Source organism: Sus scrofa, chromosome 1 (genome assembly GCF_054392235.1).
Source record: "Sus scrofa isolate SSC_HxYL_T2T_F1_AM1 chromosome 1, Sscrofa_HxYL_maternal_Yorkshire_Landrace_v2.0, whole genome shotgun sequence".
Taxonomy (NCBI): domain Eukaryota; kingdom Metazoa; phylum Chordata; class Mammalia; order Artiodactyla; family Suidae; genus Sus; species Sus scrofa.
Genome location: NC_139383.1, coordinates 146,000,876 through 146,023,251, shown reverse-complemented (window position 1 = coordinate 146,023,251; position 22,376 = coordinate 146,000,876). Strand labels below are relative to the sequence as shown.

The 22,376-nt window shown below is 40.6% G+C and overlaps 1 protein-coding gene across 15 annotated transcripts in view; it reads left to right on the top strand.

The window, feature by feature from the left end:
* The window catches only part of FMN1 (formin 1), a 467,182-nt gene extending 446,913 nt beyond the window's left edge, over positions 1–20,269 (top strand). For 10 of the 15 annotated variants that reach the window (XM_084975416.1, XM_084975406.1, XM_084975442.1 and 7 more), the window contains 2 exons: positions 8,923–9,007; positions 11,501–20,269. In XM_084975416.1, coding sequence (XP_084831542.1) covers positions 8,923–9,007; positions 11,501–11,545 — 130 coding nt within the window. In that variant the 3' untranslated portion in view covers positions 11,546–20,269. Of the gene's footprint in view, positions 1–8,922; positions 10,062–10,898 lie in introns of all 15 variants that reach the window. The other 5 variants (XM_084975473.1, XM_084975457.1, XM_084975446.1 and 2 more) reach the window with 2 other exon arrangements.
* The last annotated feature ends 2,107 nt before the right edge of the window (positions 20,270–22,376 follow it).

The window sequence follows — 22,376 nt, the reverse complement described above, 5'->3', positions numbered from 1 at the left end:
AATCATGAGCAACTGTGTGTGATAGTCTAGAGTAAATATTTAGACCAGAAACAAAAATAGGACCAATATCTAGGCCAGAACCAAAAACAGGTCCATAAGCAGTGGGGCCAAGGCAGAGAGGGTCATAGCTGCAGCTAAAAATTGTCCAACCAGTTATCTTTGACCGAACACAAAGAAGTTCTTACCTCGTAAGTGAGAGAGGCAAATTCCAAACCTGGGACAAGGTGTGTAATGCTTCTGAGCCTCAGTCTTCTCTGGGGCAAAGTTCATGTGCATACTTTTGGGAATCCTAGAATGTGTACATAATCTGACATGCCTAAATATGTAGCGCATTTGGGTAGCCTTGTGCACCCGTTCTTTTTCTATATTTAGGACTCAACCAGCTAATCAATAACTGAAGCTAGATTTTTTTTTTCATGTTTTTATGTTTTATGTTTTTCCCTGAAGCTCAATGCAAAAGATAATCGTTCAACAACCCTGGGTATTTATTAAACATTCAGACTTGTTTAAGGTAGTGGGGGAAAATAACTGTCAATGCAAGTCATTTGTCTGTCCCTTAGATATTTGCTAGTAACTGCCTGGCACAGTGCTAGATATGGGGACAATAGGGGGACCTGAATATGCAGAGGTGTGATCATTGTCCTCAAGTGGTTCCAGTGGTTTAGGGGAAATAAGACACCACTACAGTCCTAAGAGGAAAAGTTCCTAAGTGCCTCAAGAGAGGCACAAAGTGCTCTTTCTCTTGAGAAAAGAGCAATTACTTCTGACTAAGAGAGATGAAGGAAGCTTTCATGACTCTAGCACTTAAGCTGGGAATAGAAGAATGGGAAGAATTTGAATACATAGAAATGAGTAAGAAAGTCATTGAGGGACCCGTGAGAGAAAGATGCAGGGGTAAGAAAAGGCTTGGTACAAAGAATAGTGAGCAGTTTGGCCAGGACAGGAAACATGTGGAGTGAGGTGAAGGAAAAGATGCTTGATAGGTCATCATATAATATGTTTCATTCATTCTCCCAGCAATTATATTGTATTAGGCCTGGTATCATTCCCACTTTGACCAGATGAGGAAACCGAGGCTCAGAAGGGTTAAGTGGTTTGTCCAAGGACAGTATTAAATTGGACCTGGGGCTGTAAAGGTTAAGATAGACCAGTAAACTAAGTTTAAAACGGGGGGGCTTTGATTGCCAGAGTGAGGAATTTGGATCCTATACTGTAGTTCAAGGGTCAGCAAACTGCAGCCTGTGGGCCAAAGTCAGCCCATGACTGATTTTTAGAACACAGCACTGCATTGCTGATCATTTGTATGTTTTTAGGGCTCCTTTCATGCTACAGCCACAGAGCTGAGAAGTCCCAGAGACGCACATGGCCTACAAAGCCTAAAATATTAACTCTCTGTTCCTTTACAGGAAACTTTTGCTACTCTGGCTGTCACTTGAGAGTTTTTGAGAAGGGAAGTGACATCCTTAGAGTTATGTGTTATAAATTGAGACCATGTTCATCAGTAGGATGGATCAGAGGGAACGAGGTTATTTCCAAGACTGTTTCAGTTATCTGGGCCCTCACCCCTTCACTGCTGAACTACCACAGCAGCCTTCCAGCAAGCTCCAACAGAACTTCGAAACTTTGAGTGTCCAGGCAGACAGCAAGATCAAGTGAAGTGTGCCAGGTGTAAGAAAACAAGCTGGTAGATGGCACTGCCTGACAGCCTCAGGCTGAGGACAGGATGGAAACTGAGGTGTTGCCTCTAGAAATGTCACTCTATGTCACTATACCTTCCAGTTTTATAAGGGAGGAGAGACCTCTGGATCCTTGTATGAAACCTCTGCATTACACATGCTAGCGTCTGAATTCACATTTATGTAAACCTCCTGTGGTTGATGGAAGCTGAGTTTACATTTATTGAAAGTCTCCAATGTTGATCATACTGCCAGCCTCTACTGTGCAGTCTCTTCCTCCATAATTACGGGAGCACGAATGCTGAGTGAATTTAATGTGATCCATGACAGCAGCTGCTGTAGCTTCTTCAGATATTGTACTTTTTGGAGTTCCCATTGTGGCTCAGGGGTTAACGAACCTGACTAGCATCCATGAGGACGCAGGTTCAGTCCCTGGCCTCGCTCAGTGGGTTAAGGATCTGGCATTGCCGTGAGCTGTGGTGTAGGTCGCAGACGTGGCTCAGATCCTGTGTTGCTGTGGCATAGGCCAGAGGCTACAGCTCCCTAGCCTGGGAACCTCCATATGCCATGGGTGCAGCCCAAAAAAGACAAAAAAAAAAAAAGATATTGGACCTTTTGCCTGTAGTTTTTCAAGAACATTTGAGAAACAGATGGACAGACTGATTGACTGACTGACCAACCAGTCATCCAACCATCAATCAATTGTCAGGTCAAAGCAGTTTTAAAGACCTGCCTATATACTCTGTCATAATGTACACAACATAGCTAGATTACCAGAATATTTAAGCATTTGTTTCTTATCATAGCTAAGTTTCCTATTATATGATACAAAAGCCATTGACAAATAGCCTTGTCCTCCACAATTGGCCTTGCCCTCTAATGGTAAGGACATACAGAGGATCTAGCAAGAATTTGCTGGTTTATATTTTTGCAGGACTGAGTTTGAGCATTGGTGATGTTGTATTCAGGTGAGAGTAAAGGATGCACCTATATAGGCTTGAACATTTTCCCCATAACCACTCTTTTTTTTTTCCTTTTTACAGCCTCACCTGCAGCATATGGAAATTGCTGGGCTAGGGGTCAAATTGGAGCTGCAGCTGCTGGCCTACGCCACAGCCACAGCCACACCAGATCTAATTTACAGTGCACCTTGTGGCAATGCCAGATCCTTAACCCACTGAGCAATGCCAGGGATCAAACCCACATCCTCACAGAGACTATATTAGGTTCTTAACCCACTGAGCCACAATGGGAATTCCCCCATAACCATTCTCAATGCCTGATTTTTTACAGTTTAGAGATTAACCACTTTTAACCATTCATTAACTTACTCAGTATTTATAATCATTTACTATATGCCATTTTACTGTGTGAAATGCAAAGGAAAGAAAGACAGTGAGTCCTGCTTTTGAGAAGTTTCAGTTTAATGTAAAAGGCAGGTGCATAAACGTGATCACAACCCAGTGAAATAAATGAAGGAGGAGGTATGAACTCTTTCCAACCAGACTTACCTTTCTTTACGTGATAAATGTGCCTTGGGGGAAAATAAAGGTTGGAAAACATTCCATTTTATTAATGAAATGACTTTAAATGTCTTAGAAAGTCTTAGGGCCAACTGCATAATTTATAGAGCACCTTGTCCAAAAACTAAGAATTTTCAGGCAGGAATGGGAGTTAAACCAAGAAGCCCTATGTGATGGCTCAGGTTGCATGCCTGAGCAGCCATATGGGCTCAGCACTTTCAAGAAATTCAAGGGAGCAGTATTTGAGGAAAGTAAATGTTTTTTTCAATTTGGTTCCATAGATCTCTATTCATTTATGGCATGAATATGCATGCCAGCTATTGTATCAAGGACTAGGAAAACACAGCAGTAAAACTGATCACCACCAGCTCTACCCTCATGTATCTTACTTTAGCTGAAAGATTTGCATGTGATAATTTTCATTAGCTGATCCAATTATGTCTTAACTGCATTCTGAGGTAAGTATTTAAAGGGCCAGTGAGTCTTACTTTTTCTTTATACTTTTAAACATATGTGGGATAAATTGAAAATATAATCTTTCCATGTATAAATATATAATTTTCCTTTTGGGAACAAGTGTTATTTTGGTTATGAGAAATATGAAAAAATACACTTACTTGGAAATTCTATAATATTTGATATTTAAATTTGATTTATGATACTTATCTCTAAGAAACTTGGGGAAAAAAATGTGAGGAAGTAGATGCAACCTTTGTTTTGAAGTTAAAATCGTTTCTCTTATTTAGTTTGGTCAAAAAGTTTATATCATGCCTGCACCAAAGTATAACTTCTGAATAAGACTTTTAGAATCTGTGTTCAGATTAGAAGAACTGAGGTGAGTTCCTTGGTTTGCTAAATCTCGGGGTAACAACATTAGTTGATTTGGTTTGCTTTCAGGACACATGTAAGTGGTATTACTGCAAGACAGTACTTAGCTAATACCTCCATTGGATTTATTTGTAGTCAGAAACTATTGTGGTGCATTCTTCAGGAGTTCCTTTATCTCTATGAAGGAAGATTCCTTAATGGTTATTCCTTATTGATCACTTGCTATATACCAGGTATACTAGATGTTTTACTAGATATATTAATTCATTTAATCCTCACAATACCATGTAGTTAAAGTTATATATAATATATTGTATATTATACATTAATATATAATATAGTTTTATTATATATGATATAATAAATTATATTTATTTAATTATATTATATATAATGTTAATAGGTAATATCTTATCTATTAATATATAATATCTATTATTATATATACCATACCACTTTACATATAAAGAAGCTGAAATTTAGAAAAGTTAATTAACTTGCTCCAAATCTTCAAATAACTGACCGAGTTAGCATTAGAATCAAGCCTGACTGATGCTGAAGCTACTTTCCACTAAGCTATGTCTCCTCCCAATCCTTTATGATTTTCAAGAGTTCTCCGTGAAAGGGAGATGTAATAATTGAATGAGAACATTTAGAGAAGAGCAGGATGGGAATCACCAAGATCTGAATTGTCCTTGGAAGCCTGGGGTATGCGTGATGCCTGTAGTCTGCAGAACAGCCACTGACCAGCAGGGAAAGGTTAATGGGGACAGGACTTTAGGTTGGCTCTTGGCCTCTGCATCCCCAACCACCATCCCCCCAGATACTGAGAGCACGTGGAACATGACCACAGGGCTGCTGAGAAATATGGGAATTGGGGCAGGTGAGGCAGAGCTAGGAGCATGATAGAAGACCAACTCTGAAAGAAGAGAACCGCATTCTAAGGGAAAAGGGACTATTTAAGCAAAAGATGACCCCAAAAAGTTCCCTAAAAGTTAGGGAGCCCAGAGAGAAATAGTAATTCCAAACCATTCTATTGGAATTGGGATTAAAGGGTCTCCTTGAAAGTTAATCTTGCTGGAGAAAAGTAGATGCTACAAGCTGTGGCCTCCTTGACAGCACCATCATCTTGGTTTGCAGATCCCTTAGTAGTCAGTCTCCAGTGTCATCTGACCTGTATTTGGTTATTTTAGTGCATTCTTTTCCTGTGTGTATATAGTCCCAGTGACTACTTCAAACAGAAAAGTTTAGTAGGCATGTGTGGTGTATACGCTTAGACCTAGGCCATTGCCGTGAAGTGCCCATTTTCATGGCAGGTTTGGAGATGTATTTCTTGGGTTAGATAAGTCACTGCTCATCTTTGTCTCATTTTATTTCTTTTTGGATGCACAAGTCCACATGTTGAATTCATTGAACTAACTTGTGCATGTGGGAGATTGGATTATGAAGCATGTGTTTCCAGCAAATGATGCAAAATTAGTTAAGTAAGGAGCTAAGGCACTCAGCCACTTCTTCAGTCTTAAGCAAGTATGTGACTAATAACTGAGTGAAAGATTTTTATTTGAAGCCCTGAAGGAAAAGCATGTTCATGTTTTTCAAATGTCTGTGACTTGGTGTTTAAATATTTAGTCTTTTAAAAATATTTTTGAAGAAATTTTTTTGGCTGTGTGTGCCCACAGCACGCGGAAGTTCCTCAGCTTGAACCCTTGCCACAGGAGTGACAACACCGGATCCTTAACCACTAGGCCACCAGAGAACTCCTGGGGAAATTTTTAGAATAAAGAAATGAACTAAGGATAATATAACACACCCATATTCCCACCACCTAGAATTAACTGTTAATACTTTGTCACATATTCTTTAAGATTTTATAATAAAAACATGTAGTATTACAGATAAAGACAAAATTCTGACATACTGCCTCCCAGTGCCATTCTCTTCTTCCATCTTTCTAGTGATAACCTCTGTCATGAAACTAGTATTTTTCCAGTCTGCATATACATACATGTTTACATGTATGTTTATATACACATGTAGGCATCTGTGAACAGTATTGTTTGGTGGGCACTTTTCCCATATATATATACATATATATATATGTATATATATATGTATGTATGTGTATATATATATATATATATACACACACATACACAAGGTGTATTATGTACAAGGGAGCATACTGCGTGTATAGTAACAATAGTAGTGAACGTATATTGAGTGATTACACTGTGCCTGGAGCAGCACTTTCTCAGTGCTTTCACTGTCTCCATGTAGCCTGCACTGTTATTACTACCCCCTTTTTTAGGTGCACAGAGAGGTCAGATCAGGGTCGCACAGCTAATAAGTAGTGGAGCTGAGAATCCCACACTCAGGCTCTGGAGCCTGGGCACTAAGCCTAGTGGCCTCTTCACTCTGACACACTGCAGATATCACTCCTCCAATATCATGTTTCTCATACCCATAATTGTTGAATTCATACATCTAGTTTATTCCTCTTCACAGTTATACTATATTCCATTAAATGATTATGATATATGACCAGCATTGCACAGTGCCTCCAGCCTATAAAACACAAATAGTGAAAGCTTCTACCTCACAGGGTTGTCATGAGAATTAAATGGCTTAATTCAAATAAAGCAGGTAAAGGAGTTCCCCCATGGCTTAGTGGCTTAAGGATCCTACATTGTCACTGTTGTGGCACAGGTTCAATCCCTGGCCTGGAACTTTTGCATGCCTCTAGTGCAGCCAAATAAATAAATAAATAATCAATAAATCAGGTAGAGTAGTCCCTGGCATGAAGTAAGCACCCAATAAATGTTAGCTGTTAACTATTCGCTCTTATCATCTGGAAATGGGATCATTTCCATTATCCTATTATTAGGCTGTTTTTCGTTTTTCATTATTGCATATATTGCCACAGGGAAAAAAAACCTGTGTCTAATTATAAAAATTTCTTCTGGATATCTCCCTAGAAGAGGAATGGATAGCTCACAGGTTATTGTGTGTTCACTTTTACCTGACACTGGCAAAGCCAGCTGTACCAATTTATATGCCCTCATACACTGTTTGGCAGTTCCCATTTCCCCACGGCCTTGATAACAGTTGATATTTTCTGACTGTTAGACTTGCTAATGTGATGGATAAGAAATAGTATGTTGCTGAACTGATGAGATGGATGGGAAATAATACCATATTGTGGAACTGAATTTTCATAACAGCTTTATTGAGATGTGATTCACATACTGTAAAATTTATCCTTTTGAAAGTGTACAACTCTATGGTTTTTGGTACATTCACAAGGATGTGCAGCCATTGCAGCAACATAGTTTTAGGAGAAATCCCTTCTCCATTAGCAGTTACTCCCCATTCTCTTCTGCCCCCAGCATTGCAACTGGCTTCTTTCTTTTACTGTAATGAAATGGATATTTGATGGAGTTTCCATTGTGGCTCAGTGGTAACGAACCCCACGTATTCATGAGGATGCAGGTTCAATTCCTGGCCTTGCTCAGTGGGTTAAGGATTCGGCATTACCATGAGCTGTGGTGTAGGTCACAGACGCAGCTCAGATCCCACATTGCTGTGGCTGTGGTGGAGGCCAGCAGCTGCAGCTCTGACTGGACCCCTACCCTGGGAACTTCCATATGCCACCAGTACAGCTCTAAAAATCAAAACAAAACAAAAGAAATGGATATTTGAGGTTCATCCACAATAGTGTAGCATTATTAGTACTTCATTCTTTTTTATGGTCCAGTAATAGTCTATTGTGTTTGTCTATTTATCAGCTCATACAAATTTGGGCTATTTCTACTCTTGGCTACTTCAAGTAATACTGCTATAAACATTCATGTGTTAACTTCTATATGGATATATAGTTTCATTTTCTTGGGTATACATATATTTATATGCCTAGCAGTGGAATTGCTGGGTCACATGGTAACTATGTTTAACATTTCAAAAAGCTGCCAAACTGTTTTCCAGAGTGACTGTACCATTCTCTGGTCACATCAGCAATGTACGAAGACTTCAATTTCTTCACATCCTCACCTCTAACATTTATTGTCTTTCTCTTTTTTTGGCCTTGCCCATAGCATGTAGAAGCTCCCAGGCCAGGGATCAAACCCGCACCGCAGCAGTGACCAAAGCTGCTGCAGTGACAATGCCAGTTCCTTAAGCCCATTGCACGACAAGAGAAGTCCTTTGTCTTTCTTTTTAATTCTAGCCATCCTAGTAGCAGTGAAGTGGTATCTCATTGTGGTTTTGCTTTATATTTCTCTGATAACTGATGATGTGAAGCATCTTTTCATGTGCTTATGGGCCATCTGTATGTCTTTGGAGAAATGCCTATTCAAATCCTTTGCCTATTTTTTTAAATTGGGTCATCTGTCTTTATGTGTGTTGTAAGAAATATTCACATATTCTGAATGCAAGTCCTTTATCAGATATATGATGTACAAATATTTTTCCCCATGCTGTGTGTTGTCTTTTCACTTCCTTGATGTGAATTGGTGAATTTGAATAGTGTTGAAAATTGTCTTCATCTTATCTGCTGAGTGGATCACAAGCCAGATAGCCTTGACATGTGCCCTAAGAGTACAGTGATTCTATTGAGTATTCCATAGATCAGAAACTGCTACACAGGTCACAAAAGCATAGACTTCCCAAGGGATCTATAAGAGCCTCTCAGCCAGTGAAGGAAATTCAGTTTCAATAACTCAGAAGAGAATTCTTCAGAGTTTGAACTTAATAAGGAAAAGTACTGAAAACCATTCAAACGGCTAATGGATTAACTCACCAGCATTTGGATTTTTGTTTAACCTGACCTCTTAATCTTTCTTCTTTCCTTTTCTGCTCCTTTCTTTCCCTCCCCTCCCCACTCCTTGTTTAAATTTCAGATTGAAAATGGCTCAGGAATCAGTCAGCAAGTTAACAGCAGAGAAAAAAGTGGAGACAAAGAAAATCAACCCCACGGCTAGTCTGGTGAGATGTGTTTTTCCATCACAACCTCAAAATTTTTTCATTATAACAGAGATGCACCTGAGAGTGGGTCTAAATTTAAAGGGTAAAGCTCAGAGGAATAGTATCCAGATCCTCGGTTCCCATGTCAGACAAGCACATGATAAGAAAGAACATCGGGAAGGACAGAGTGGGGAACAAAACACAGCTTTGTGTGTTTGCCCAGCAGATTTGAACAGGGTGATTTCCTGATAAGCCAAATGTAGTTACCTGCCATTTCACATCCTTTCACCCTGTACCCCACGCCATGACCCCCCACATCTCAAAGCATCGTCCTCTTGCTATGTTCAAGCATTTTCACCTTCCCCTTCAATTCCTTCTCCCCATTAAAGAAAGAGGCAGTGATTATCCCCTTTTCATAGCTGGTAGAACTGAGATGCAGAAAGATACAGCCTACCTAGGATCACTTCACAAAGGGACAGCAAAAACCAGAACTAGATCATGGGAGCCCTGATGTCCCTCCCTGGGCTAGAAACTAGCAGGTGAGTGTGTCTTTCTAGCTGTGAGGGGAAGCTGGCCTCCATCCTCCACGCTCCTGCTTTTAGTACAGATCACAAGGAATTGCCACATTACAGCTAGACTAGCTAAACAAGTGTAGAGGTTCAAATCCCAGCTTACACTCACTAGTTGTAAAGCCTTAGTGAAGTTACACTGCTGCTTTTTTCTTCACTAGTACTTTTGGCCAGCTGCTTTAAAGCCTTGGACAATCCAAGTAGGATATAAGTTATAAAGTGGGATTATTTCTGTTGATTGACTATGATGTTTCCATAAAAACCCCATCAGCTTCTCAGTGAAAGTTAGGTGAGGTTGATGAGTGAAAAAATGGAGAAGTCAGGGCCATCCAGCTTGGTCAGGGACAGCCATGGTTAGAAAACGGAGCTCCTACCTGAATGGACACATCTTCTGTGCCCATTTGATTGTGTGTTCATTACACTCATCCATGTATGATTTTTGGTGGCAGTGTGCTCAACTCTGATTTTTGTCTTCCTCCCTCATTAGCCACTACACCTTTTCCCAGGCTCTTATTTGGGCCTCTAGCCTAACCTTTACAGCCAAGCCTTATTTCCAGCGGCAGAGAGAATGGACTCAGCCCTGTAGACAAAGGGGAAACTGTGGGTTGACTGTGGCCTTCTTTTGTAGATGACCTCCACAGTGAGTAAGCTCCCAGTTGTGATCCTTGACTTGTTCGGGTTGTTTGTTTTGGTGCTACTTTTGTTTTGTGGACATTAAGGACGAGCTTATAAACTGACTCCTGATTCAGTGTCACAAGGCAGGCATAGGATCCAAACCCAAGATAGGTGTTTAAAAATCATCTTAGATTTACCTCTAGGCCAATCGAGTGATTCTTCTGCAACATCACATCTCATAGATCACAAGCAGCTGAAGACCTATTCTTAAAAGGTATCTCTCCACACCTGCTCTTTCCAAAGGAGTGTACCTGTCTCATCTCTTTTTCCACCTTCATTTGGTCCAACTTGAAGAGAAGACACACCCATCTCTACTGTGCTTAACATACTTACTTCTGTAAAGTCCTAGAAACAGCAAGAGTCTGTCTCTGTTTTGTGTACTCTTGTTGATCTTTCCAGCTGACTCTTGTGTCCTTCTGCATTCGAAGGCTGTCCCTGGGAAGGAAGCTTGGGAAGCAAGCTCAGGAAGAGCAGAGCAGACTCTGCAGAATGGAAGCATCTGCCATTCTGCACAGGCTAAATCTTGTCATCCACTGTTTTGCATAGCCTTCGTTCAGTTCTTCCAAGTTGATCATATGCAGACACAGTCAACTTGGAAAGAGTGATTTTTTTTTTTTTGTCTTTTTGCCTTTTCTAGGGCCACTCCCGCGGCATATGGAGGTTCCCAGGCTAGGGGTCCAATTGGAGCTGTAGCCACCAGCCTACGCCAGAGCCACAGCAATGCTAGATCCGAGCTGTGTCTGTGACCTACACTACAGCTCACTGCAATGCCGGATCCTTAACCCACTGAGCAAGGCCAGGGATCGAACCCGCAGCCTCATGGGTCCTAGTCGGATTTGTTAACTACTGAGCCATGACGGGAACTCCAACAGTGATTTTTTTTTCCCTATCCATACTACCTAGAAACTGTTCCTAAGGGCTGGAGTCTTTGAGTTCACACTTGTAGTGAGGACCTCTGTTGCAAAAAGCAAAAACAGAACACAGCATTCTGGCATTGTAAAGGCCGGTGTTTTAGGTGGATGTTGTTGGTCAATTCGCTGGTTATTCATTTTGTCTGTGTGGTTTCAGGAGAGTAAGGTGAGGTTGGGAGGGGCAGGAGGCTGAGGCTTTAGGGGAGAGAAAAAGGATAGAGATCCTCTCATTTCTGTGGCATTTGGTACAACTCTATTCAGGTTCCAGAACAACATTTGGGAAATGCATCAAAATTTGAGAAAGATAAAAATTTAGAAAAATAAATAATAATAAACCCAACCTTTCTCTCAAACAACAGAAAGAAAGACTGCGTCAGAAGGAAGCCAGCGTGAGCACCAACTAAATGACACAGGAAAACGATGACAGCAAGACGTATGTTACATCACATATGCAAGATCCTTTGTAACACCAGTGCTGCAAGAAGGTCTTGAAAGATATGTCACCAAGTGTTTATTTTGCACATCTCTTTCTGAGGTCTTCTGCAGTGAGCACCCCGTGCCTTCTTAAAGAAGTCCCTTGTTAAGCCACAGGAACAATGCAAAACTGTTTAACAAGTATTTGATAACTGTTTCCTGTAGCGATCCAAAGTCTGCTCTAAGACCAGAAGAATTACCCAGATTTTCCAGTTTCCTTTAAAAGCAGAGATTTCAACCTTTCTTACCCAAGCATGATATATGTAAGCTTGTGGCAGGAGAAGGAGCTTTTATGCCAGTTGCCTTGAGCAAGTTCAAGCCCAGGTCTTTGCACACTTATGGTTTGATTATTGGCCTTAATTTTTATCCTATCGCAGCAGGATCCTGAAGCGCCCTTTTCACCGAAAGTGTTGAAACTTATCAAAGCCATTTTTTTAAGAGGTCGAAGACTATTTCCTAAGCTTGAGAAATGGTTATTTTTTTCCATTTTTTCATAATGAAAGGACAGAAAATGGACTTCTACATGGATGGAGAAGGGGGTTAAATAGCCATAAATTTCATCCTGGAGAATAAATTGTGATACAGGGAGTTGGCATCAGCCATTGAGTAAGACCCATTCTTTTGTTTTCATATGCGTTCATTACAGACTCCTGGACCACTAGGGATTCGCCACCCCTTCTGCCCCAGAAGAAACTGTGATACCTGAGCTGGGACAGACTTGAGGTCAAAGCACCTGCTTGGACAAGTGACCCAGTATCATTCAGGGCATGTTTCACATGTCCAAGCGTCTGTGAGTAGATAATGCCACACTGACTGGCAGCTGAGCTGTACACCATGTTCTGCGACCGTGTGCAGCTGGAGACCCCTCCCATGAACCCCAAGAGGCAGTTTCTAGACAATAAACCAAATGCTCTTCTCAGCTCTTTATCATGACCTTGACCGACAGCCATGTGACATACAGTGAGGCAGGAGTTTGTAATGTAAAAAAAGTTAGGGCAGAAAAAACATTCTTTATGTCAAAATGGAAAGAAGGCAATTATGTTACTATTGAACTTGGGGTGAAATAACATACTCAGACAGCTTTTTCTGACCTTGGAAGCCCATGTGACTACTGCCTCTTGAGTCACAGGGAAACCACCTTGGACCTCTCTCCTGACACTCTTTCCTTCAGCTATCTATCACTTTTCAAATCTATCTTGGGAGGGGAAAAGAAAGGAGACTCGGGGTAAATCAAGATGAGGATCAAAGCTTACTAGGTTTCAGCCTTGATAGGGGGAGAGCTTTATCTCCTCCAGCTGGTGAAGGACAGAGATGAGCAGGTGCCATGTAGTCAAAAGCCCCTTCAGGGACCCCATAATAGACTTATCCAATTAAAGTGGCCCTGTTCCCTAATATAGTGCCCTTCCTGGGAATCAAGAATGCACAGTCAGGATCAGATCAAGTCATGAAGCCATATTCATGCAGGTGCTAACCACCTTTTCTAACAATTCAAAAGAAAGGAATATAATAACATGGTTTGGTTCTTTTTCCCCCAAAATAAAAGGATGTGACAAGCAACATAGAAGAGCTGGTAAAAACTTACATGACTAAAAGATGTTGCTTGTGAGCAAGATTTTTCAAACTGCTTAGATTATCTTCATTTTCACTTGACCGTGAAGAAAAACCTAAGGAATTCTTCAATTTATACTTTCAGCCACCCGATGCTCTGTGACACTCCTTTTATTATTATCCTACAAAAGAAAAAGTGTCTGTTCGGCCCAGGCCTCGGGAATCAATTTTGAGTTCAGTGAGAGCAACATTAAGTCTAGATCCTTATGGCTCTTTAAAGATTTAATGGGGGAGAAGGGCAGGAGCCTCTCAGTGGGGTCCCAGTAGCCCACTTCAGGTCTCTAAGTGGGATGCTCACAAGAAAATCACTGGAGGAAAGAAGGGCTGTCACTTTATAAAAAAAAGCATACTTTCAGGGAACCAGGGCTGAAGAATGACGAGTAGAAACACTGAATTTGAGAGTTAGACAAATGCAACCCAAGTTGGATTTCATCCTAGTGGATAGACTAGAAATTGGGCGTACAATACCTATCTCTAAAGAGATAAAAAGCTTGCTTCCCTTGCTTGGGGAAGCCTCGTGAGTCCAATGGAGCATTAGTGTATTCAGACACCATGGCAAGATCCCCATTATTCTCATCTGCATCGAGTTTGAATCCTATATCATGTATCGAGATGGCCCTCCTGAGTCCGCTCCTGGAGCACATTGTGCCTGCACCTTAATTTCTAACTTGACTTGATTCTTAGTAAAAGTTCATAAGAATTTGTTCAAGGTGGGCTATATAAAACAACTCAGAGGCCCTGAGAATGATCCCTCCAAAATTCAGGCGAGATTGTTAAGTACAACATGTGTAATTAAACTTTTCACAGGGAGGAAGTAGTTGGAGTACTGCTTGGCAGCTTGGGTGCTTTTGGCTAGCAGAGTTGAAGTGGCTGTTCTAAGCACAGCTCTGCCTGAATGAGAGGGCCAGTGGCCAATATTCCTGCTCTGCCTTTAGCCAGACATTCACACCTGGCTTACTAGTCAGACTTGGAGAAACCTTGACTTATAACAACATTGTCTCTTCCTAGCCAAGATTCATTAAGTCTGAGGACACGGAGGATAGCAGTTCAGATTCCTGCAGGAGTAACCAGCATAATCATTGAGTGCACTATATACAACATGAAAGCAGGATATTAACATGTTAGGTAAAAAACACGGGCCTCTGAGGCATCAACAATCAGGTTAGGAGGAGGTGTGCTATATGGCTCTTTTAACCCAAGAAGAGGCAGCTTATGGTGATGAAGAAAGGTGGCCAAGAAGAAATGGATGATATGATGATGGTGGAGGCCCGGGGGTCACAGGTGACGAACCTGCTACCCAACAGTTGCTTTTAAATCCTTGAGTTGATGTCTCTTTTAACATTCACTGCAACTACCTAGGAACTATAAAGAATTTCTGAAATTTAGGAAGTAGAATAAGGAGATCCAGTTGTGCTTTTCCATCTTTAAATGTTCTAGGAAAAAAAAAAAAATTGGCAAAATGGTTGAGGAATTGAATGTCAGATTGGGTGCTGGTCTCTGACCCCCCTCTTCTTCCCCATAAGGATAATAGAAGCTGCACACCTGCTCAGCCTCTCTTGGGCATCTCCTTTTCTCATTAGTACCATAAGGAAAGGCATTTCCTTAAATGAAAAAGTCACATGCTGCTGGTAGAGAAACTGGGAAGAAACAAAGGAAGCAATAAACTCTTCGGTAGTATTGGAAACCTCCAGCAAGATGAAGAAGTCATTCGTCTGGTCCTTCCAGACTGGATGTGGAAGACCATGACCGGATGTAGCAAAAGAGATAAGTATGCGTATTTTGGGTAAAGATTTGCTTGTTGGACTGCTATCTCTAGAGGATACCACCTGTATGGTAGGATTATCATTTCACTTCCATTCTTGCTTTATTGAATATTGTATTTTCTCATTTCAACTTTCTTGTCTGGTGTCATTGATGCAGGTCACCACAGATAGCAGCATAGCAGATAGCACCCAGCCAGCCTACAAAGGTGAATTAGCAATGCAGACCTACAGGCTCTTCCTCAGTAACCAGACTGTGATGTTACCTTGGGAACCTCTTCATTCCCTGACATTCTAGATTGGTCTCTTTGGTAGTACTGCCCCCCTCCCCAAACAAAGATGAAACCAGTTTGGGGCTTTCTGAGTCAAGGGGAAGGAAGAAGTCCAAAACAACAACAACAAAAATACAGCTTCCCTCCCCCTAAAATGTCTGATGCAAGTATCAACTACCCAATTTTATAAATTAGTTTAAATTCTCTAAAAATTGCTAACAAGAACTCTTCATTAAATTTGAGCTTCATTTTTCTTTGATTCTGACTGTCCTAATCAGAAAAAAAAAAAATGACCAAAAGGTGGAAGGGAAAGAAAAAGCATCAGCAGACTTGGCAATCCACACATTAATTCCTGTATCCCAGAAAAAGGAAATATTGTGAAACCCAGTGTTGTAGAAGCCTTGTACACTAAGAATTTGAACAGCTGTAAAGGCTGATGCATGTAGACAAAGTAAGGACTGTCTACTGCCCACTTGAGACTTCAGCCTAAACCAGATGTTTTTTAGAGTGTGGATTCAAGAGAGTCAAGAGAGTCAAGTGTTTCTCTGAACCGTTTATTTTTGGAAAAGGCCCATACAAAGAGAAGTGGTGTGATATAGTAGAAGTGCTACACCATGAAAGTGTCCTTTCTCTCTTTCTCTCATAAGAGCAGTTTATAAATGTATGGAACATCCAAAAAACCATAAATACCACATTTCATGTTACGCTTTTACCCTAAGAACACAACTGAAGAGAGTGGATTGAATATAGAAATGAACTTTCATTCACGTCAACTACTTTGTTATCCTAAAGAAACCTGCGCAAGAGAAACAAGTCCATGTGGCCAGACTTACAAATGGCTAGTTTTTAACCTTTCCAAAATGCAAATAACCTGTTGGACCTATTTCCATTTTCCAGATATGGAGAGAGTCAGTCTGGCTGCTTGGAGCCTTGTCTCTTATTGGTGCAGAAGTCACTTAAAGGTACCTTTAAAAACAGGCCTCAGTGGGTCTGGCTTATTTAGAATCACATAACTGTGTTTATAACTCCATTAATGATTGAATCCAGGCATCAACTGGGCTCAGTTACACAACCGTATGTGCCTGAGAGGTTCATGTTGTGTCATTTCTGTAGACCCATAAGTTACTGACACCTAGCTAGAGGCACTGAATTTTAGTTTCATGGTTCTTCTTTTCCCCTCCCAAGGGGTGGGCAATCTACCAAACCCTCCCAGATTAGTGCTTTGCTGAGAAGTAGTGAATTCAAGAGAGTATACGCGTATCAAACTGAAAGCCAGTTCAGTAGCCTTCTTTGTTCCAAGACCCTTCATCAACACAGTGATATAAACTTAGCCTTTGAGAAATTTGTGGAGGTGACAACTTACTTGGAAATGTGAAGAGATGAGAATGGCAGCAAGCTAACTCTGTCCCATGGGGGCATGCAGGTTCTGCCAACAAAAAGATCAGGGAAGGAAATCAAGCCTCATTCAGCAGTTCATCCTGTCATCAGTGGAATTTACTGGATTCATTTCCTCTCTATCCCCAGCCCCTCCCCCAACCTCCCTGGTGATAAACATAACAGAGGACCTTTTTCTTCTCGTCTTCCCTTCTCTGGTATGACAGTTCATTTTAGTCAGAGCTTAAGCAAACTCTTGCATATTATGTCTATGAGATACTTGTTTGTGTGTATCTTCTTCACACTATGATCTTGAGAAGACTGATTTGATCTCAGCTTTTTATATGAGAGTGGAGTAGCCATTAATTTCTTCTACATCGCATATGCTCATAGAATTTTCTATTTTTTAATCTTCTCTTAAATTAAGAATCTCTATCTCCTTTTCTGAAAACTGATTCATAGGCTTCTCTGGGCTATATATTTTTTTAATGCTTTGTGTGCCATTTAATAGCACTGGGATGGCAATATGCACATGAGCCCACAATTCCCCACAGCAGTTTGGGACTCTTTTCCATGGGATAAACAACCTTCTGCCACCCTTAGGCTGTCTTGTAGGTTGAGCATTTCCCTCAATTCTACCTTTGGAGACATCAAGGGGTTCTCTTGTCTTTCACACAGTGAGAATGTCTTCAAAGAGAATGACTACTTCTCCCCCATGTAGAGTGTGAGCTGCCAGTGTGTTGCCCTATACTTAACATGTCAAGTCAGAAATAAAATGGTTTCAGGCATGTGTTCCCAGTGGTTTGTCATCATCTTTGGCCAAGTCGTGCATACTTTCCTTCCTTATTCTCTTCTAGGGCTTGCTTCCATCCTTGTCTCATGAAACAAATATATTTTTGTTTATTCATCTTGGTCAGCTTTCCAAAATGAGTGGCTAGTCCCATAGACCCCTGGGTATAAGGGATATTACTCCAAACCTCCCCATGACATGGATGATAGGTGAGATCAGGAATGCTCAGCTCTTTGGGAACTCTCTGGATGGATTTTGAATTCCAGGTTTCTGTGAGATGTGTAAAAACAGGTATATAGCATACAAAGATTGTGCTACTCTCCCCAGTAAGAGATTATGGGCTTCAAAAACTTTACATTTTAGATAGGTTTGAGTGAACTATGAATAGCTCTTTTTTTCCCCCTTCTTGGCAACTTGTCCCTGGCTAGAATCTTATTTCTTCACATCTGAGCACCAAGGCATAAAGAAAGTGGTGTCAACCCACTGTGGCTGCACACTTCATAATCTTCTAAAGATGACCATTTCCCTTGGAAACAAATCCATGGGGGAGGGGAAGTCTAGTGACCATTCTTGGGTAAAACGCATAGGATGAGGGGGGGTCCACCAAGGGATAGGTCTCTTCCAAATAGTAATTTTACATTTTTTCACTTTCATAAGACACAAATAATATGACCCTACTGTTAGAAGGATATATACATCTTTGAAGAATATAAGCAAAAAAAGGACTTCCCTTTATAGAAACAATCGATATTGCCAAAAAGGCAGAAGCTTTTAAAATTAGAAATTGGATAATTTTTAAGATTCTTTAGAGAAAACACATAATTGATTCATCGTAGTCTTTTCCTTTCTTTGAGTTTTAATTTAGACCATCATGGGAAGAGGAGCAGCCCTGGACTTTGATTTAGGGGATTGTGCTTTGGCCTGGAAAATCATTACTGGCCTGAATGCCCAGAACCTAAGTGAAATCAGTCAGCATCCTAATAGGAATCAGGCCTAACAGAAATGTAAATTATTTCAGGTCCTTTAGGGTTTAATTTTCTTAGCAACACCCTGGGTCCTTGCTTCCTAAAATTAATTCGACCCGTGCAGTTAGGTGTCTTCATTTGGCCTTGTGAGATTGCAAGTAATGGCGTGATGGAGAAAAAACAGGAGATGGGGGAGAAGGAAAATTTGAACACGGCCAGGGTGCAAGATTTTGCTAATGGAGTGCATTTTTAGGGAGTTGGTGACCATTCCTGTGGTTGCATCATGGGCAGCCTTTCAGCAGAAGCTGAAGGCACATGTGTTAGAGCAAGGAGGATGCCCAGTATCTCGTACTGGTCTGTAGCTGACACTATGCTGGAAAAGCAGGTGCTGCAGTCAACCTGGCCTGTGTTTGCTGCAATGACTCCATTAAACTGCAGATTCATTTCCATGGGGTCAGTTATCCCTGGAACTTCCTGTTAAAAGTCTCATTGGCATATAACTTCATTTCACTTGTCTCCTTTCAGTGCTTCTGCATCAACCTCCCCTTCTTTTATACCCCACAGCTATTTTTCCTCACTTCGGCTTTAGCTTCTCCCGGACCCATCTTTCCCTACCCCTTCCCATCCCTAGACACCTGAATGTCCCCTGAGTTCTCTTGCTCTCACTACACACACACACGCACGCATGCTGTGCCCCACTCCCCAGCCCTTTGGACAGGAGCTCTGCTGTCACCAAGGGAGACACAGCATTGCGACTGTTCCTGTTAATGTCAGCAGCACCTCATCACTTAGGCAAAGAGGAAAATCCATAAAAGAGATGGAAAATTACATTTCTCTCTTTTTTTTTAAATTTTGTGCTACTTTAAGAAGGTTGAGGAGAGGGGGTGGCTCCAGTCCTTCTCAATTTCTCAGAGATTTTTTTACTTTAAAACTGTCCAATTATGGACCATTCTTTTGGTAAATTGTTAATCAGTCCAGGTCTGGTAAATTTTTAATCAGTCCAGGTCATCCACTAAGATGCATCAGACCCAAGTTTTGAATCTCAAGTAACTTTTCTGTGCTCCTGGACAAAGTGACTTAACTCTGTGCAAACACTTTGAATCATTGGCTTTTTATTGCCCCTCAATTCTTAAGACTAGTCATTGTTCAAACATCTTCACAAATCTGGATCAGGATGTTGACAATCTATGGTTATTTTCAGATCAAGAGTAACTATTACACTCTTGAAAGCACTTAAAAAGAAAATAGAAGCATGTCCATTTGACTTTGAAAAAAGTTTGCTTTTCTGAATATTATACCAATCTGTAGATGTAATTTTAAAGGATTTAAGCAACAATGAAGACAGTTTGAGAAATGAGAAGGCACTTTAAAGACATGAAACCTTACATTATATGCTCTTGGATATTTTTTAATGTAATAAGCTAATTGGATTCAGGTATTTTTTTTCCCTTTAAATTTTTAAAAATATTTCTAATTTGTTTGCATATTTAATTTTGTCAAAGCTGAGAATTGCTTGTTAGTCGAATATGTAAATGTCATTCGCAAACCAAATGAAGTATTTATTTTTAAAAAGAAAGGGTGAAGGAACCAATATTGATTTGTACATAATGAAAATATGTGTGTGTGTGTATATATTTTCTTCCTTGACACTACTTTGTCCCCACATCAAGTGTATTTTTGTATATAATATATATTGGTTAGAAAGTGTAGATTGTCTATTCAAAGAATTCTATCTCTATGATAGATTGTATTTATCCTAATCTGTTGATACTTCTGTTAACTTAAGAGATAGAACTCTATTTTTTTGGAATTTGCAGAGAACTGCATTCATAGCTTCCAGTTGTAAATATGCTAAGGGTATTTTAATAAATCTTGGTTTCATGTCTGTCTGGTGTACAGTGCAGATTTGTTTGCAGGAGGCCTTTAAGATAGTAACCCAACAGTACTCTAATGTGGAGAATACCAGTCATCTCTAACTTGTTACTGCTCAAGTGCAGCATTACTGCTGAGCTGTAAGAGCCAGGTAAGTCCATCATTCTCATTTTCTTCTTTCTGCTCTGTGGGTTGGCATTCAAGGCTAACACTAAACAGACAAATCCAGCCAAGGCTGGTCTCAGCTACAATCACCCCCAGAGCAACACCGCCTGAACACCAATTGCCCAAGGTGGGGGTGTGGGTTGGCAAGCCACAAGGATTGGTGACTTCCTGTTATAGGTTGGTAAACAACAGAGCAGAGAAACAGAACAGAAATATCATGATACTGTATTCTAACACTGAGCACAAGATATGGATTCTTTTCAAGCAGTGTTAAGACATAGGCAGGTATTTATGAAAAAACTAAAAAGCTTTCAGCAAAGAAACTCTTCTGTTAAATGATAGTGTGATAGTATTTTTTAACTGATTGATTTGTTCAATATTCCTGAGTGCCGTGCACTCTCAAGTTCTAGAAGTTTGCTGAAACAGGCCCCAATGTGTATAGATATATTTAATGATCAGACATAGTTATTATCTCGGGAGACATTTCATGACTAGGAAGTCTTCTAAATCAGAGTCTTAGAGCTGTACAAGTCTTCAGACATTGGATAAAAATCTCCATTTCACAGAATAAAAACAACTAAAATTCAAGGGACTTGCTGAAAGTCACATTCAGTAAATATATCAAGGCTAGAATCCAGATCTCCTGAACCCCAAGGCCAAAGCCCTCCCCACTGCTCAAATCACTCATCACATTTAACCCTTTTCTTCAAAAGACTCCATTATGGAGAAATGTTCTAGAGCTGTTATTTATTTATTTATTGTCTTTTTTTAGGGCTGCACTTGGGGCACATGGAGGTTCCCAGGCCAGGGGTCTAATCAGAGCTGTTGCTGCCGACCTATGCCAGAGCCACAGCAACACCAGATCCAAGCCACGTCTGCAGCCTACACACAGCTCACAGCAATGCTGGATCCTTAACCCACTAAGCAAGCCCAGGGATCGAACCCACAACCTCATGGTTCCTAGTCAGATTTGTTTCTGCTGTGCCACAACAGGAACTCCTAGAACTGTTATTTAGAAAGTAGGGTCCAGATGCCCCTAAGGTTGTGCTCTGAATTAAAGGACCTAGGTGAGGGCTCGTGTATTCTAATGACCTTACAAAGAATCTCCACTTGGCTTTCACTGAGATGTACTCTTCCTTGCTGAGCATGGTTATACCTGTTGAATTTTTAAGTATACATCTTTGCCTCTTGTCCAAGTATGCTGATGGTCCAACTGACAAGCCATAAATTCCCAAGACTAAATGCTCCCCTTTAGAGTCTAGCTGCGTGCTTTCACCTGGCTATGATGTATTCATGCCTGCTTGAATGCCTCCAAGTCTAAGTCTTCTTGAAGTAATGTTTGCTTCATGCCTATCATTGCGTGAGGATGAAAGGTAAGATAAGGTAATGTTATAGTTATCAACTGCTGCATAACAAAATATCCCAAAATTCAGTGGATTAAAGGAACCATAATCACTTATTATTTTTCATAGTTTTTGTTAGTTTGAGAAGAACTCAGCTGGACAGTTCTCACCTGGACTCTTGTAGGGTTTTAGTGCTCTATCTGTTGGGTCTGTAGTCATCTGGATGGCTGGAGCATGGACCTCCACGGTGGATGACTCATTGGCTGGCAAGTTGTTGCTGGCTATAGGCTGAGGGACTCAGTTGCTCTCTCCCTACAGGGCTGCTTGAGTGACCCAAGGTGAAACATGTAACTCTTTGTGACCAAGGCTTAAAAGTCACTTTGATCGTATTCTATTGGTTGAGGCATTTATGAAGTTCTGCCCAGGTTGAGGGAAAGAGGAAAAAGAACCCACTGCCTGATGGAGGAATGTCAAAACCACACTAAAAGAAGAGCATGTGAAGTAAAAAATATGTTGATGCAACCATCTTTGGATAATACAGTCTATCTGTATCTTGCCCTATTCTTTCTATCTGATTTTGTTCTTATGTATGCTGTAAAACTACATTTTAGA